We start from the raw sequence: 19580 nt of genomic DNA on the forward strand, positions 1-19580 counted from the left end.
TGAAGATTAGGGTCAGGCCATGTTTAGGACCTCCGTCACGATTTCTTTTCAAACATAGATCAAAGTCATTATTCGCACATCATGTGTGTCACTCAATGATGACCCCGCCCTTTTCCCTCCCCCAGATCCCCATAGCAACGTGTGGCTGGCCTTTACATGATCTATTAATTGGATTCCCATTGAATATCTTTAAGTGGAGAATAAATCCGGCGGGTGTCTGTTATGATAAATATCCACGCGGTGATGACCTTCTTCCAGCGGTCGGCTGCTCTCCGCGTCCTGCTCAAAGGGGTCGGGTTTAATTGTGGAGCAGAGCGGGCTGGCAAGGGGCCAGCTGTCACGATCGCTCCACTACACGGAGAGAGGAGCCATCTGCAGACGACACTCAGCCGTCCTACTTTCATATGTTTCTGTGTCACTGACATGTGTGGAATGGGTTGGGTCATATCATCCAACATGTTGGATTGTTACCCGGTGTAATTTTGACAGTTATTTTCATTGTCTTGTCTTCTTCTGATTGTCTTTCTCAAGCGAAGAAGACAATACTAGGTTTGTGTCCTTCCTTTTTACAGATGAACGTGACATGAAGGTAACGGAATGAAGATCAATTATGAATGTATGCACTTCTGCCTGACATACCAGATGTTAGTCACTCACACATTCATAGACTGAAATCATGTAAGGCAACACACAGGCACCCACATGATAAATAACCAGACCCTTAATTTAATCATCTTAATATGATCTGCTAATGATGAAATCCATTTGGAAATAAAGAGCAAGGGAAATATCCTAAAGTATCAAAATTGGATTCAGCCTCCTGTAGGATCATTATTCAACACACAACACACACCACACATCACACAACCCACAACAAACAACGCACCCCACACACCTCACAACACACAACACACTCAACACACAACACATAACTGACAACACACTACACACAACACACTACAAACTACACACAACACACAACTCACAACTCAAAACATACTGCACACAACACACAACTCACAACACAATACACACAACACAATATACACTACACACAGCACACAACACAGACCAAGTAATGAGACGTCCACTGGGTGAAAACTCACTTCCCTGGAGGGGGAGACAGAATCAGAGGTCTACAGCACACCGGAGCAGATTGCATTGGATTCCATTTACTCCACACTAGAAAGGCCTGTGTGTTGTCAAATCAAAGACCGAGTGCAACAGATTGTCTACACACAACGCAGCCTTCATGAATACAGAGAGCATGCTACCCTATTCTCAACATCAATTGCAATTGCAGTGAAATGTATCATAAATATTTAAAGCGCTGTATTGTTGACTGGTGAACTGACCTGAGATGGATGTTATGTGTTAAGAACGGGGTCCGTGGGGGGCAGGGGACAGATCTGAGGTCTCAGATGCTAAGGGCACTAGAGCTCCTCAGTATTCCCCAAAATGAAGCCCATTTATAATTTTCCCCCCTATGGATGAGGATGGGGGGATGAGGACATCTGAGCTGGTTCACTGCAGCCTGGCCTGGAGAGAGGAGGAGAGGGGAGGGGGTTCAGAGGGAACGCAGAGACAGAGAGGGAGAGAGGAGCGAGACAGAGAGGGAGAGAGGAGCGAGACAGAGAGGGAGAGAGGAGCGAGACAGAGAGGGAAAGAGGAGTGAGACAGAGAGGAAATAGGAGCGAGACAGAGAGGAAAGAGGAGAGAGAGAGAGAGAGAGAGAGAGAGAGAGAGAGAGAGAGAGAGAGAGAGAGAGGAGAGAGGAGAGAGGAGCAAGAGGAAAGAGTAGCGAGAGAGAGAGAGGAGAGAGAGAGAGAGAGAGAGAGAGAGAGAAGAGAGGAGCGAGAGAGGAAAGAGGAGCGGGAGAGAGAGAGAGAGAGAGAGAGAGAGAGAGAGAGAGAGAGAGAGAGAGAGAGAGAGGAGAGAGAGAGAGACAGAGAGGAGAGAGAGAGAGGAAGGAGTAGAGAGGAGAGAGACAGAGACGGAGAGAGGAGCAAGACAGGGAGGAAGAAATAGAGTTAGTGATATGGAGGGGGTGCTGGACGGAAAGGTGGGCCACGATTGGAGAGGTGTTGAGGAGGGGGGGGGGGGGGGCGATGAATGAAGAAATATGGAGTGTTAATGGGGTGAGAGAGAGAGAGAGAGAGAGAGAGAGAGAGAGAGAGAGAGAGAGAGAGAGAGAGAGAGGGAGAGGGATGGAAGAAGCTCTCTTCTTCCCCCCCCCCCCCCCACAGCGTGGTTAAGCTGGGTAAGAATACTTCATGGACACAGAGCCCATCACCCTAGCTCACCCCCAGATGTCCTTTCCTGTCGTCCATGCAGCCATGCAAGGTTGCGTGCCGCAGTACAGATTGAAATATATTCCTCATATCCAGGTGAATATGTATGGTGTGTGTCTGAGTGTGTGTGTATGGTGTGTGTGTGTGTGTATGTACATGCATGTGTGCGTGCCTGTATGTGAGAGTGTGTGTATATGTGTTTGCATGCATGAGTGCAATTGCGTGTGTGTGTGTGTGTGTGTGTGAGAGTTTGTGCATGTGCGTTTAGGTTAGCGTGTGTGTGGGTTTCTTTTTGTGTCTGTGTGTATGAGAATGTGTATGTGTCAGGGACGTGCACAGGAATTTTGAGGGGCAGTTGCTCTGACCTGAAAAAAGGGCACCCCCCCCCCCCCATGCAGCTCTTTAACCCTGTACTTTCTAGCATGGTCCTCTCATATATGGTGATCAGCACTTAGGCCTACCTGCCCTATGTGCCTCCTCCTGGTCCACATTTTCCGAGTGTCTGGAGGCTTGTGGCTGCTCCTCATCTTAAATGTAATGTAATTATGAAAAATTGCCATTAGTAGGCAAAAATATGAGTCTGGTTAAATCTATCAATTAGCCTACACAGTATCATTTTTTATCACTATGCAAAGTCTCTGTCCCACCTGCTGTTTGGCTTTTTCGTGGCCAACCCTGTAGTGATGTGCTCCTCTTTGCTGCCTCCTTTAGTTGTCTCTCTCTCTCTCCTGAATCCTCCTCTTTTCACTGGGCATTTCGGCTTCACTAAACAATAACAAACAATACCCAAAATAGTGATAAGATTTAGGCATGAACCATTTTGAATGAAAGAATTCATGTGATGCATTACTTCCATCATTTATTCTTCTTGTTAAAACGAAATGTTAGAAACTAACTATCAGCAGACATGTAGCTTAGTTTGCCTACCAAAAAAAAAAGTGTAGACTATAGTGTTAACGGGCTGCTTGTCTGCAAGCTAGCTAGCTGTCTGATTATTTAGGCTAAACGTTACGTGGCAAATTGAGCCTGGATTTATGAAGATTGTAATTCATTTCATAAAACGTGATGATGATTGTTTGTTTGTTATACATCTCAAATTCACCTTTTCCGACAACATCAAGGCAGTCGTCTCACAGGTGCCGGTGTTCCGGTCGCGTGCAGCGCTGCAGCTACGTTTCACACGCCGCGCGGCAACTCGCTGCCTCCATTAATTTCAATGAGGGAAGGGCGGCAGAGGGGAGGCGGCCAAAGCGAATGTTGCCGCGCGGCAGAGTTTGCCCTCCCCCTACTGCCTTTCACTCTCAGTGCCCGAACGGAATTGAATGAGGCTACGCTTACTTTATGAAATGTTTCGAGTGGCGATTTTTTTTATCTTGGCCTACATGAAATTCTGCATCCATTAAATGATTAAAAAAAAAAAAAATCTTTTTTTTTTTTTTCTCGGAAGGGCAACGTGAGTCAAGGAGGGCATATGGGCAGTTGCCCAAGCAACCTGAGCAACCCCCCTGTGCACGTCCCGTTTGCTTGTGTGCGTGTGTGTGTGTGTGTGTGTGTGTGTGTGTGTGTGTGTGTGTGTGTGTGTGTGTGTGTGTGTGTGTGTGTGTGTGTGTGTGTGTGTGCGTTTATGTGTGTTTGTGTGTGTGTGTGTGTGTGTGTGTGTGTGTGTGTGTGTGTGTGTGTGTGTGTGTGTGTGTGTGTGTGTGTGTGTGTGTTTGTGTGTGTTTATGTGTTTATGTGTGTCTGTGTGTGTGTGTGTGTGTGTGTGTGTGTGTGTGTGTGTGTGTGTGTGTGTGTGTGTGTGTGTGTGTGTGTGTGTGTGTGTGTGTGTGTGTGTGTGTGGGGGGGGGGGGGTGTGTGTGTGTGTGTGTGTGTGTGTGTGTGTGTGTGTGTGTGCGTGTGTGTTTTCTTGTGTCAGGTTCCAGCACCATGGCAGTGTTCCCCGAGTGTCAGGCAGAAATGGTGTCGACTATTTCTGGGACCTGTCACTATCCACACATCTCTATTTGATTTTGATCTGAAATGTATTATTTCCATGTCAGAAATAATCTACGGGGTTGGGGGGGGGGACGTTGTTATGGACCTGTCTTTGAAAAATATTAAAACTTAGAAGATTGGAAACTTGCTGGTTTGAAGATTAAATAATGCATAATCAAATAGGCTACATCTGAAAGAAACCGATTGAGGATTTTGAGTTAGATGACACCGTTATTCTATATTGTTCCCTGCATATTGGTCCCCTAGCTTTTAATACACCAGTTGACATTTGGCTTTCTCTAAAATGAGCAGTTCCTTAAACATCTGAGAATGCTCTCATTTGGATCCATTTGTGACACGAAGATAAAGTGTTCTAATGGAGACTTATGTAAAAGGAGAAGGGCAGTATTACGTCTTCTGGCACATTTCATGCTAATAGCTTCAGTGACATTTTGAGTTGTTATCGCTTTCAGAAAATTGAGAATTGCCAACTTGCTAGTCAGCTTTCGGAATAAGTGCAGCTTTTCATGGCTGATATTGAAAGGTTAATAGATAATATGTAAATTTTCCTTTAGGAGAGGGAATACCCTCATTGCTATGATTCACGTTCCTCAGACAAAATACCATCTGCACTTTGTTTGTTTTCCTCCATGTTAACGTTGATTATGCGGGAGCAATAATCTGGTGTTTGAGATGAACAAATAGCTTTAGCAGTGAACAAACAACAGAATTGAGTTCTAAAACAAATAGCTTTAGCAGTGTACAAACAGAATATGGCTCTAAAACAAATAGCTTAAGTGAACCAACAACAGAATGTAGCTCTAAAAAATTTGCTTTAGTAGTGAACAAAAAAACTGAATGTAGCTCTAAATAGAGCTGTGAAGAAACCTCACAATGTAGCTCTAAAACACCAAACAGTGCACACGTGTTTGGTGTTGCCAAAGCTGTCAGGGTTGGATCTAATTTTAGATCAATTGTTGGAAGGTAAAACAGAAAAACGCTTTTGATCAGCAGAGGGAAAGGGGTGAACATTTTGACAGTTCAATCTGAAAAGGAAGAAACACTATCATAATTCAAATTCCGTTGAGTTGACACTATATCCAAAGCGAGCCACAGGGCATAGCTGTAGATGCAAGCCATTATTGTTAAGCGATTCATTCCAGGATGTATGCAGGGAGGATTTGACGAACACACATTCCCCTGCTACTCAAACGGCTCAGACAGCCAGTACAGGACACCTTTCATAATACAGGCCAGTACAGGACACATCACATAATACAGGTCGCTACAGGACACCTTACACAATACAGGTCACTACAGGACACCTTAGGGGGGGATTCAGCTAGTTGTTTTTCTTGGTTGGTTTTTCAGGATCTTTTTGATTACATGCTGGAGGAATCTCATTTATGGATCCTAGGACGAGATGTGAAATAGGCGAACTCTGTAAGAAGTACTTTTATGAGCTGTTGACGTTTAAAAAGAAAAACAGATTTTCACTTGTCTTTGTTTTGAGATGTCCTTGGTTTTATTATGAAGCATGAAATCCAATAAAAAGGGTTTCCTAGTATTGTGTGCAGGGTATACCCGCTCAATCAAGATATTCTTTTAGGTGATTTTTGTTGCAATATTTTCGGTCTTTTGAATGTTAAATACATGAATACAATATCCATTGAATTGTGTTATACCATCATAATTCATAAAGAAAATGATTAATGAAGAACATTTTTGAGGACCTTGTTAAATATACTATCAGTACGAAGGATCTGGAACACCATCGACTGTGAAGATATGGATCAGTGATCTATAATTGATACTGTATCATCTAGATATTATAAATTATATATTATGATATATTATATACATTCATATTGTTTATAGATGTATGTACATTGATGATATCCCACTTTGAATCGCATTGTTTTTATATCTTCAAAAATATGCACTGTCCTGCTGTTGTAACCAAAAGTAAAATTAATTAATAAAATCCATTCTTACCTTACCTGTGTGTGTGTGTGTGTGTGTGTGTGTGTGTGTGTGTGTGTGTGTGTGTGTGTGTGTGTGTGTGTGTGTGTGTGTGTGTGTGTGTGTGTGTGTGTGTGTGTGTGTGTGCACGCTCCTTCCCTTATGTGCATCATATGCAGTAATGTGACCGAAACTACCTGCTACCTAGCCCTTGATGGAGATAACATCATACTACCTAGTCCTCAATGATGACATTCTACTACCTAGTCCTCCATGATGACATTATACTACATATACCTCCGTGATAACTTCATACTACCTAGACCTCCTTGAGGGCATCATACTACCTGGACCTCCATGATGACATCATACCTAGATCTCCATGATGACATCATACCTAGACCCCCATGATGACATCCTACTACTTAAGACCTCCATGATGACATCATACTACCTAGACTACCCTGAGGTTCTCTCGTTACAGTTTACAGTTCCCTTGTTCCTTCTTCACAAACAAGTCAGACCGGTCAGTAGAAGCCTTTATTCAAAAGCATCTCCGCATGTGATCGATACATATCAAACATTTGGAACACTTTTTTCGTTTGGCTAATGCTTTATGTCCGCTGAGATATCCAACACCATATGTTGTGTGTTTCAAGGCATTTGTGAGTCTGATGGTAAACAGATCAACCACCCGACCGATTCACTTTGAATGAGCAGCACATCCGCACACACACACACACACACACACACCGTAAACCCGTTCAGTATCGGTTCAGCGGAACGGAACAGCCTCATAAAGAGGTTAGGGTTTTGGACTTTGAGATGAGGAGTCTCTGCTTCGAGGCCGTTGGTTTATTCACTGCTGCCTGCTTGAAATTGACTAAAGTGTGTTGTTTTTAATGAAATACGTAGGCTAGAAATCTTACAGATTATGTCTGACAAATTGAGAAACTGTTAGACAACAAAATTGTATAATATATTCTACTTAAACCAAACATGTGAAACGACCTTTACGCATTCTGATCATTATTTCATTCATATATTTATAAAAAAACAACGAGAATATATTTCTTTAACTTGATATTCTACCACACACACACACACACACACACACACACACACACACACACACACACACACACACACACACACACACACACACACACACACACACACACACACACAAACACACACACACACACACACACACACACACACACACACACACACACACACACACACACACACACACAATCCGTAGAGTAAAGGTGATGTTGTAGAGGTAGAATAACGATTCTTCTGATGAACCGCTCAGGGCCGACAGCACCGGAAGCGCACGAGGCGGTGGAAAGCCTTCTTGAAATCCTCATTGGACATAGTGTAGATCACAGGGTTGATCAGGGAGTTCAGGTAGCCCAGCCAGTTGAAGAAGTCAAAGAGCTCCGGATAGAAGCACGCGTCGCAAGTGGCCACTACCAGGGTGTAGATGAAGAAGGGGAGCCAGCAGCCAATGTACGCGCCGAGAATGATCCCCAGCGTCCGCGTGGCTCTCCGCTCTCTGGCCGCGGAGACGCGCTTCTTCTCCAACAGGGCGTCCGACACCGTCACCTCCACCCCCCTCTCGCCGGCCAGGGACCCGGGGTCGCTCGAGGGATGGTCGGGTCTCCAGGAGGACGAGGCGGACCCCGCGGACCCGGGCGAGTCGGTGAGCAGGCGCGCGGAGGTCAGCCTCTTCCCGGCAGCCCCCGTGGCCTTCCGTGGAGACTGCTTCAGGATGATTTTACGCGCCTCCGCGTAGATCCTCCCGTAGAGCGCGAGGAGTAGCAGCGTGGGCACGTAGAACGCGCCGCACGTAGAGTAGATGGTGTAGAAGATGTGGTCGGTGTTGACGGTGCAGCTGGTCAGCTCTTCCTCCGCCCTCTCCCGCCGCCAGAGGAGCGGCGGGAGCGAGATGCTGACGGCGATCAGCCACGCGCCCGCCACCATCCCGGCCGCGCGCGACCGGGTCCGCCTTGCGGAGTACTCCACCGCATCCGTGACGGCCCAGTAGCGGTCCAGGGCGATTACGCACAGGTGGAGGATGGAGGCGGTGCAGCAGGTGATGTCCGAGGAGAGCCAGAGGTCACACACCACCTGGCCCAGGGACCAGGTGTGCGTGACGGTGTACAACACGCAGATCGGCATCACCAGCACGGACACGAGCAGGTCGGTGACCGCGAGCGACGCGATCAGGAAGTTTGCCGGAGTTTGTAATTTCCTCGACCGGGAGATCACTGTGATCACGAAGGCGTTGGACAGCGTGGTGCCGAGCGTGATGGCGGAGAGCAGTCCCGCTAGGCTCACCTGGGAGAGCAGACCGGGAGACCAGACCGCTCCGAAGGTCTCGTTCGTGACTCCGAGGACGGGGGGCGCGGGGGTCTTGGAGACCAGACCGGGACCCTCCATCCTGTGTTCCTCAGGTCCTAATGGACTGGATTGGTTACAGGAGCAGCAGTCAGACGCACCGCGGGGCTTTTGATCTTCAAGTCAACATTTGCCGGTCGCGCCATCTAGTCAGAGACAAGACACAGATGTTGTAGAAGGAAAAGGAGACTCGTTTCTCGCTCATCGTTCCCGAAGCTGTATCTTATAATTCAGGTAAATTGAGAGTTTTTTAGGTAAATTTCCATTTCAGTTTCAGGAACAGTTAAGGCCGCTCCTCTCCTACCGGCAGACAGATGGTGAAGGAGTTGGTCCAGGTTTTGTTAAAATTACCGCCTGTGGATAAGAACCCAAAACCAAACCCTCCATCTGATCCGTGACATCTAAAACTCCGCTGTGGTCGAACGGCACGAGGCGAGGAGGTTTTATACACCAGCGTCCAGCCCGTCTGACTCCTCACTCCTCACCAATGATCACTATGGGGGGGGGGGGGGGGGGGGGGGCTTCTTTCAGCCAATCTGCTGGGTCATAGTGCTCCTGCACGTCACCAGACGGGGTGTATCCACGTGTTTTAATGGTGTTTAACAACGATAAAGACGTCCAGTCTAGAAGCTCAGGATAGATAGACAACGATGTGTCCGAGGTTCGAGGGGTCAGACACCTCATGCAACATCGATCATTCCTACCTGGAGGTTGAGGTACAGGAAGCACACTGAAAGTTCTCCACAACCTCATCCCACCTGTGGGAAAGGTGTATTTTAGGTGCATTTAGGGTAGGAAAATGTAAGTCATGTGATTTATGACGACAATGAGGACGTAAACACTGCACCACTCATTGATGCAGCAGTTACTGTCAAATCTAGTGATGCCGATGGAATTAAGTGGTTGATTTCATGTGTTTGGATTTCCTGTCTTCATCCTTACCAGAACCATCCTGTTCCGTTCCCTCACTTTGAAAGAGAAGGCCGTTGTTTTAATGCAGTCGTTCACATCGAGGGCCTAATTAAAACACTGGCAGGACCTCTGTGTTTGGACTCTCCATAATAAAGGTTTATGATGGCTACTATTGGCATATGGTGTTTTGACTTGTTCTTTCAGATCAATGCATCCCAGCTGTCAAGACAGGAGAGAGAGATGTTTCTGATGAACCGGTAAATGAGCTGCTCATCGCCCAGGAGTGCAAACAATATAAAACATTTATAAATATATGCATCAAACATTGATAAATATTGACTGACATTGGACCTCTAAAACAGAAGGGCCACTTGGACATCATGGATCTGTGTGTGTGTGTGTGTGTGTGTGTGTGTGTGTGTGTGTGTGTGTGTGTGTGTGTGTGTGTGTGTGTGTGTGTGTGTGTGTGTGTGTGTGTGTGTGTATGTGTGTGTGTGTGTGTGTGTGTGTTTGTATCTTTGCGTGTTTGTGTTTGTGTATGCGTGGGTGTATGTGTATGTTTGCCCTTGCATTGGGTGTCAATCTTCTTTAGACAGCAGGGAGATGAAAAGGAGATGGATTATATGTTACTTTCTGGTGGGTTTAATATTCTCCTGTTCAGTCACAAAGACGGCCTCCAGTCCAGTTTCTCGTCACTGTTTGGCAGTCAGTCGTCAAAGTTTCCTCGAAACCTTCACCACTATAATGATGTTGAGCGGTGCAGTTGGTCATGTGATGTAGGGGTTGGCGTGTCGCTATGCCAACAGCATCAGCACCGCATCACAGCAGGAGTTCCAGCACCAAATAGGACAGCGTTAAATGAGGGCAGATCCCAGCTGAGTGAATTGAATGTGGGCTGAAGCCTCGCCAAAAAGTTTGAAGAGAGAATCCTCAAGTGGTTTTGACTGGTTCACTTTACGCTGACTTTAAGAGAATAATCCTACATGTTGGATGTGGATCCTAAACGCATTCCTACCCCCAGCTCCGTCTCGTTAACGGTCAGACTCTGGGAGGACGAGGCCCCTGTGACGTTCCTCTGTGTGCGGTGAGGAGCAGAGGAGGCCTGGGCCCGTGTTGAACCAGCGTGCCACATGGAGCCAGGCCCTGCTGCTCTGAGGAGAACATACGCTCAGCGCTCTGCCAGACGGCCTCTGAGGGCCACGCTACAACGGGGACCGAAGGGAGAAGGATTTCTGTTTGCACAAGACTTGTTTGAAATAAAACGTTAATAGTGGTTAGCCTCAAGGAAAAACAACATACTGAACACTTTGAAACCACTTAGGCAGTCGAATATCTTTCCAGATATGTGATTGTGCTCCTGCCCTCCATTCAGCTCCATCCAGCCTCCATCCTCTCACTGTAGTTAAAAATGCAAACTTGCTGGCTTGAGGTGTCATTTCGATTTCGCATTGCGTATCCTGCTGATATCAGCCCAGTAGCCTCCGCGAGGAGGTTGAATTGATCACTAGAGGGCAGCATTTACTCTCAAGAAGCCTTTGTTGATATTGATAGGCAGACTTAGGCCATTGGTCGTACCAGGGTTGTGTCAGTGGAACTTTCAAATCTGAAATGATTCCTGGAAATTCAGTGATCCAGTATTTCCTCTTATTGGAAGGTGGCTGACTTGGAGTTTCATTTAGTTATTTTTGATATAAACATGATGAATGGTCTTACGATTACTGGTCTCATTGGCTCTCTTTGTAGTGGGATACATTATGCATTTATTGCACTAATTTTAGGCTATGTTTAGGATATAAATATAGGCTACATTATGAATTGATTCACAATTGAATGATTGTAAAATAAAGCTTGTGAAAACTGTTTGTGTATGCGTGGGTGTAGGCCTATGTCTGCGTGTGTTCGTGTATTTGTTAGTGTATGTGTGCAGGGAAGAGAAAAGATGATGAATGATATATTACTTTCTGGTGGGTCCAATATTGTCCAGTTCAATCACAAACACGGACTCCAATCCAGTTCCTGCCACTGTTTGGTGGTGAGTCTGAAAGGTGACTTGAAGTAACCTAAAGTAGGGCTACCTTTTCCACGCACATATTGACATCCTGTTCAGAGACAGAGACTCTAGTGATGGAGCCTCTCCTAATGGAACCTCGCGCACCTATGGATTCAAGTGGCAAATAGCTGCTTAATTATAATTAAGTATATTTCTTACTAAACTACGCTTGAAACTCAGAACGTACAGAAATTAGATGTGGTCGAGGTGGTGGTTGAGCACGAACATCTGACGCAACGGGACAGAAGGGAACAGAAAGAGCGCTCAAGGAAACTAAAGGCGCACTAAGGGCGCAGCGGTAACAGCAGCTCCCTAGGGCGGGGGGGGGGGGAGGGGGGTACAGCTTGACTGCCGCCTACAGCAGGACGGGCACACTAACTAGGACATTAGCTCGTCGAGGCGCACATTCGTCGGTTTTTTTCGCTTATTTGGAGACGGTGAGATGGATGTGACGCGCGCCCCGGGGTTCCTCTCTCTGTGCGTCCTCCTTCTCCTCTCCAACACTTTGGACGGAGCCTTAACTTTTGAGCTGACTCTGCTTCACACCAACGACCACCATGCCCGCGTCGAGGAGACAAGCCGAGAGGCGGGGAAGTGCCGGGGAGATGGACCCTGCTTCGCCGGAGTCGCCAGAAGGTTCACGAAAATCTCCGAAATCCGCCGGAACGAAACGCACGTTCTGTTACTGGACGCCGGTGACCAGTTCCAGGGAACTCTCTGGTTCAACTTTTACAAAGGAGCGGAAGCGGCTTACTTCATGAACCTACTGGGCTATGACGCGATGGTAAATCAATATCATCATTGATAATACTCACTTTATTATTGTGCTATGGTGGGGTGTAAGGTGGTGCAGTGATATAGGCCTATAGCTAAATGAAATTTGCTAATACAAATAAACTCACAAAATATGATGTAGTTCTAAATAATGCTTTCCATTCACTACAAATTACACCATATGATGACAAAGAAAGACTTGAATTTGAATGGTTTCGTGTTCCGTCACATCCATTATAATCTTCCGTTACTTCGTTATAATCTCCATTACTTCCATTATAATCTTCCGTTACTTCCGAAAATCTAAGTTCAAGCCAGGGGGAGTATTCGCGCCCACCGAGAACGCCCCTCAATAAGTGTGTGAAAAAGCTCGTTTGCGCTCTAACTACTTTCGTAATAGTGTGTCAGCTGGTTGATTTTAGCGTTTTGGCCCCATTCACTTCCACAAATATAAACTATTTACTGCACTCGACTGATGTATGTGTAATTGGCTTGATTTTTTAAATCTGAGATAATTACAGACGATGAGGCAGAAGAAGAATAATATACAAATAAACATAAAAATAGTGAGTCTTACTAATTACACAATTGTCGTTGTCTCTTAAGGCCTTTGGAAACCACGAGTTTGACAACGAGGTGGAGGGTCTTCTCTCCCCCTTCCTTCATAACGTCAGCGCTGCCATGCTCAGTGCCAACATGAAGGCAGACCAGACACTGGGCCCGCAAATCAACGCCCTCTATCAGCCATCCAAAGTGTTCACCCTTGGCTCAGAAAAGGTGGCTGTGGTGGGATACACTACAGCAGAGACCCCTCTCCTGTCCCAGCCCGGTGAGGATGAGGGTGAGGGTAAGGGTTAGATAGTTAGTTAGCTTTCATTGTATCGAATGACTACAGGCTTTGAAATCTTGGTCTCAAGTGATGTTTTCAGTCGTGAAAGCTTAAAGGCTTTCGGTCCAACGTTACCACCAGCTGTGCGGATTGTTTAGCCGGACATCGACAGACCAGACCAATTTGAAAGTGCCCATTGGTCAGGAACCTCCTAGTCCATTTTCAATTTCTAAGGGTGTTGTATACGGCCGCCGACCAAAATGCCTCTGGACGCAATTGGATAAACTAACAACTAATTGAAGCAATCGTAGTTTCCTCAAAGGCACTCCCATTGGGCGCTGCGCTGGTCATCCGGCTCTTGTCAACAACTATCAAAACTAACTAACAATTTTTTTTCCTTTTTTTATCCCGCCACCCCTCTTCGGAGGGGCTTCTTTGTATTTAATGAAGCTATGTATAAATATATACAAACATATATATAGCAGACACAATATGTTGCATTCAGATTTATATACATTGCATTTACTATTTTCCTACCATAACCATGGTAGGTCACGGTTAGGGTGTAGAAAAGGGTTGGTCATGTTATGCGTGAGTGTGGATGGTGTGGGCCTATGTGTAAAGTGGTAGTTGCAGGGACAGAAGAAAAGGAAGAGGAGAAAAAAAGGGGAAATATAAATAAATAAATAAATGAGCTTTACTTAACGGAAGAGGGAGGTATGCAGGTGGTAACATACACGGCATGTAGTTACGTTTTTGTTGAATTCAGATTTTCTGATGACCTCAACTTAATGAATCGATTGGGCTGTTTCCCCCCTTGGGTTTTGAGGACCCAACCTGGTCTTCCAGAACGAGGTGGAGGCCCTCCGGGTTGAGGTGGAGAGACTGACCTCCATGGGCGTCAACAAGATCATCGCTCTGGGTCACGCCGGCTTCGACGTCGACATAGACATCGCCAAGCGAGTCAAAGGAGTTGATGTCGTCATTGGAGGACACAGCAACACCTTTCTTTATACTGGTAGGCCTATTCAACTGACCTGCACTTTAACATGGTTCAAGAACTGGTTTCAATTCTGGTCTTAAATCTGTTGCATTAGAGGTTATATAAATCGATCAACGTGAAATTAAGCATCATTTTACTCACAGGCAGCCCGCCGTCGTCCGAGATCCCAGAAGGAGTCTACCCGCACATGGTGCGGTCCGACGACGGGCGAGATGTTCCCGTGGTCCAAGCGTTCGCCTTTGGGAAATACCTGGGGAACCTCAAAGTCACCTTTAACCAAGCCGGAGACGTTATTAAGGCGGTCGGGAACCCCATCCTCATGGACAGCAGTGTAGCTGAAGGTAGACCTTTCCAACATGGATGTCATAAGTCATTAGTCAAAAGCCATACGCTTCCATTCTGGTTCATTTCACCTCTACAATGCATTAGGAAAAAATTATATCAGACCCCAAATAAAACAAATATTTTTACAATTCTACTTCAGTATTTATTGATACATTTACAGTATTTACAAAAGTTGTATTTCTTTATTTGTATTGATTCGCATTCATTTGTATTATTAACCCTCATTTGTAACGGCAGTTTTGTTGATTAACCTGACTTTTGATTCAACACCAGAAGAACCAAGATGAAGGCATAAATTGTCTACGGAACCTAACCCTATTTTCCGTTTCAGACCCGGGTGTGCTGGCCGAAGTGCTTCACTGGAAACAGAACCTGTCCCACCTCTCCACCCAGGTCGTCGGGCACACCTTAGTCTACCTCGATGGCTCCAAGGAGTGCCGCTCAGAGGAGTGTAACCTTGGCAACCTGATCTGCAGTGCCATGGTGAGGAACTTGACCCTAGCTCCACCGCAGCTTCAACGTAGCTTCACCTTAGCTCTACCGTAGCTTCACCCTAGCTCTACCGTAGCTTTGCTGCCGCTTCAACGTAGCTTGGTTCATTATTATTATTTAGTTTCCTTCAACATCTCAGTGCTTGGTGGATTGATTTTCTCTTTTTTATTCTTTGCTACACAAGACACCTGAGGCCAAGTGTCCTTTGATGCAGACAACAAACTAACCCTAACCCAAACTCTTAACTAACCCTTACCCTTACCCTTACCAAACTCAACCTAACCCTTAACGAACTGACCCTAACCACAACAAACTAACCCTAAACCAAAATCTTAACTAACCCATACCCTTAACCCTTACCCTTAATGAACTCACCCTAACCCTTAACGAACTGACCCTAACCACAACGAACCAACCCTAACCCAAACTCTTAACTAACCCTTACCCTTAAAAAATTCACCATGACCCTTAACGAACTGACCCTAACCCTTAACGAACTGACCCTAACCAAAACAAACAAACCCTAACCCTTAACGAACTAGCCCTCACCCTTAACAAACTAACCCTCAACCCTAACAAACAAACCCTAACCCTTAACGAACTTACCCTAACCCCTTACAAAACGTATCCTAACCCCTAACAAACTTACCCTAACCCTTAACAAACTAACCCTAACCCCTAACAAACTAACCCTAACCCCTAAGCATCTAACCCTAACCCTTAACAAACTAACCCTAACCCTTAACGAACTAACCCTTAGCGTACTAACCCTTAATGAGGGCTCCTTCCTGTCAGATCTCTAACAACATCAAGCACTCTGACGAGCTCCGCTGGAACCACGTGGGTCTGTGTATGATGAACAGTGGGGCCATCCGCACCTCCATAAATGAGCGCTTTAAGAACGGTGAGTGAATCTCAGCCTGCACCATGTGGTTAGTGGTGTTGGTTAGGGTTAAGGTTAGGGCTCAGAACGGTGAGTGAAGCTCAGCCTGCACCATGTGGTTAGTGGTGTTGGTTAGGGTTAAGGTTAGGGCTCAGAACGGTGAGTGAAGCTCAGCCTGCACCATGTTATTGGTGGTGTTGGTTAGGGTTAGGCTTAGGCTTAGGGTTCAGAACGGTGAATGAAGATCAACCTGCACCATGTTTCTGGTGGTGTTGGTTAGGGTTAGGCTTAGGGTTCAGAACGGTGAGTGAAGATCAACCTGCACCATGTTTCTGGTGGTGTTGGTTAGGTAAGGGATGAATAATCCAATGCCTAGCTGTAACTGCCTTACTGTATTGAAGTGTATTACAGATCCCTGTATTAAAGTGTATTAAAGACCCCTGTATTAAGGTGTAAGTAAAGACCCCTGTATTATCGACCCCTGTATTAGGTGTTGGTAAAGACCTCCTGAATTAGAGACAGCTGTATTAAGGGTTTGGTAAGACCCTTGTATTAAAGACCCCTGTATTATAGACTCCTGTATTAAGGAGTTAGTAAAGATCTCCTGTATTAGAGACACCTGTATCTAGGTGTTGGTAAAGACCCTTTTATTAAAGACCCCTGTATTAAAGACCCCTGTGTTAAGGTGTTGGTAGGGACCCCTGTATTAAGGTGTTGCTCTGTGCATCAAGGTGCTCCCTCTGCTCTCAGGAACCATCACAATGGAGGACCTGCTCCTGGTGCTGCCCTTCGGGGGAACCTTCGACCTGATCCAGGTGAAGGGCTCCACGCTGAGGAAGGCCTTCGAGCACTCGGTCCATCGCTACGGGAGCAAGAGGGGAGAGTTCCTTCAGATAGGAGGTATCCCTTCACCACCACAACCTTATAGTACCTCCAGATAGGAGGTCTCCACATCTCCTACCATCCCCTTATAGTTCCTCCAGATTGGAGGCCATAACATTCACCACGCCCACCGTATAGTTTCTTCAGATAGGAGGTCTCCACATTCACTGCCTTATGGTTCCTTTCAGATAGGTCTCCACACCCATTACCTTATGGCTCCTTCAGATACAAGGTCTCCACTACCACCACCTTATGGTTCATGTGTCATAGGTCAGGACGGTAGTGTCAGTGTTGAGTTTGGGGATTGAACCCATGTCCTGTCTGCTGCTGGCCTCCTGAACACATCAGGTGCTCATAACACCACCGCCAGGACATACATTGTCTGAATATTTAATATAGGGCTGCCCAATAAGGGGCCTGGGGGCCAAACTTGGCCCGCGACCGATTTTATTTGGCCCGCGCCTTACCCACTGTATATATTATTGTTTTCCGCCATCAGCGCTCGGAATCTGCCTCGCTCTTATTGAATATTATTCATTGGTGCACTTTCATTCCTGACCATAGAATAACATTGTGATACAATGATGGTAGGGTGGCGCTGTTGAGCTCCTATCCTGTTCAGCTCCAATCCGAAGTGACAGCGAGTGAGTGAGAGGATGCAAGGATGGAGCGTGTTAATAGGCAGTGGCACGCAGACAAACGCTAATTGTTTTGTCCTGTGCTACTTTTCTTATTGCACTAAAATTGTCTTTGTATTTGAAGATACAGGCCCAATGCCTAGTAATGTTCAATGTCTGTCTTCAAATATTTCATAGTGCTTCAATTATTTTTCTAATTTCTGATTTTTTTTTTTAACATAAACGTGAAGCACAATAAACAGTGTCATTCATTTTTCAAAATGACCTAGTGATAGTATTCATTTTGCACACGCATGCTATTTATACCCATATTTAACTTAATATACTGAAAGATTTAAATTTTGGACCACAAGCCTCCCCCCGATCACATTTTGGCCCTCCACTGGGAAGAATTTGGGCACCCCTGAAATACATCCTTTTAATGGTTTTATTACTGGTATTTTTATACAAAAATTTAGAAGAATATTTGAATTTGAGAATGACTAAAGTAACTCTAGTTCTATGTTCTGTTCACATTGATGCCACACTTTGGGTCGGCTCCTGGCCTGTACCAGGGCAGGGTAGCAGACTTGTGTCTAAGACTTAGACTAAGGCCCAGTCCCATTACCCTCACCATAACAACAACACTTGCTTTGAGTGCCCTTAGCTGCAAGTCAGCTACCGAGCTGGCTAGCATTCAAGGGATGATTATAATGGAAGAACAGCACTCCCCCTTGCTCCCTTGAGTATTGCGACACCCTACCCCTTCGGGGGAACGCGCAAAATCTAGGGTTAGGGCTCAAATCTAGGGGAGAAGTGGGACATGGCTTTAGGCCCAATCCCATTTCTTCCCCTTGTTTTGAAGGGGTAAGGGGAAGGGGTAAGGGGAAGGGGAAGGGGGAAGGGGTAGAAATGGGACAGGGCCTTAGTCTTCTGCTGCTACACAGACGAGCCGCCCGTAACGAGTGACAGCTGTGGTGGTCTGATGGCCCCCTGCCTCCTCCTGCAGGCTTCCACGTGGAGTACCTCGTGTCCCGGCCGGTGGGCCAGCGCCTGGTGTCCCTGGAGGCTCTGTGCACCGCGTGCCGCATGCCCCGCTACCTACCGGTGGTCCCCGACGAGGAGTACAAGCTGGTGGTCACCTCCTTCATCGCCGACGGAGGGGACGGGTACGACATGCTGAAAGACGAGAGGCTAAAGCACGACACGGGTGAGGAGGGGGGAGGTGGGGGAGGAGAGAGAAGGTGGGGGAGGAGGGAGAAGGTGGGGGAGGAGGGAGAAGGTGGGGGAGGAGAGAGGAGGTGGGCGAGGAGGAGAGAGGCGGTGAGGAGGTGGGGGAGGAGGGAGGAGGTGGGTGAGGAGAGAGGAGAGGAGGTGAGGGAGGAGAGAGGAGAAGGAAAAGGAGCTGGGGGAGGAGAGGACATGGGGAGGAGGGAGGAGTTGGGGGAGGCGAGAGGAGGAGGAGAGGAGGTTAGGGAGGAGAGAGGAGAAGGAAAAGGAGCTGGGGGAGGTGGGGGAGGAGAGAGGAGATGGGGGAGGAGGAGAGCTGGTGGGGACGTGGTGCTTATGGTACATTCATATGTACAAATGTGTGTTTTCAGGTGACATGGACGTCTCTGTTCTCTCCAAATACATCATGGAGCAGCAGCGTGTTTATCCTCCGCTGGACGGTCGGATCAGGTTCATCAACTCTGCATTCTGCGTGGCAAGCAGCTCCGCCATGCTGCTAGTGGCCATGGTCCTGGCCTCCGTCCTCTGATCACCTGCCTCATCACTCAGAGATTACCACACAGATGAGAGCCATGGACGTTGCGACTAGCCTTATTGAAAGTCTCATGTTATAGAGGGAGTGATAGATAGTGCATCTGTTTTAGGCCCCGTCCACACGAAGCCGAAACGGGCGAAACTGTTACGGTTTCGATCTATCCGGTTTCGAAGTATCTCCGTAAAGACGAAGCCAAGCGAAACCGGGTAGACCTGTATAAACGCTGTAGTACACAAGCCAGGCCCATAAGGGGCGCTGCTTCTGCTACAGAAATCCAGAAGGAAAATAAATAAGAAAAGAGGCGAGCATGCGCATAAAGGGTGAGACTCCGCGGGCTTAACAGTCATTGGCTAGAGGATCGAAGGGGGGGGCGATGACGTCATGGTTTGCGGTTT

At 46.7% G+C, this 19580-nt stretch overlaps 2 protein-coding genes across 2 annotated transcripts; one reads left to right on the forward strand and one right to left on the reverse strand.

Moving 5' to 3' along the window:
- Positions 1-7541: 7541 nt before the first annotated feature.
- htr1b (5-hydroxytryptamine (serotonin) receptor 1B) lies at positions 7542-8675 on the reverse strand. Its single transcript, XM_056589743.1, has one exon. It carries the CDS (start codon positions 8673-8675, stop codon positions 7542-7544), a length of 1134 nt encoding a protein of 377 aa, XP_056445718.1.
- A 3362-nt stretch (positions 8676-12037) lies between these two features.
- Positions 12038-19257, forward strand: LOC130382133 (5'-nucleotidase-like). Its single transcript, XM_056589744.1, has 9 exons — positions 12038-12379; positions 12976-13198; positions 14028-14216; positions 14345-14542; positions 14878-15029; positions 15834-15942; positions 16672-16821; positions 18430-18630; positions 19022-19257. The coding sequence occupies exons 1-9, from the start codon at positions 12038-12040 to the stop codon at positions 19177-19179; spliced, it is 1722 nt and encodes a 573-aa protein (XP_056445719.1). The 3' UTR covers positions 19180-19257.
- Positions 19258-19580: the final 323 nt, after the last annotated feature.

Source organism: Gadus chalcogrammus, chromosome 5 (genome assembly GCF_026213295.1).
Source record: "Gadus chalcogrammus isolate NIFS_2021 chromosome 5, NIFS_Gcha_1.0, whole genome shotgun sequence".
In the NCBI taxonomy this organism is placed as follows: Eukaryota; Metazoa; Chordata; class Actinopteri; order Gadiformes; family Gadidae; genus Gadus; species Gadus chalcogrammus.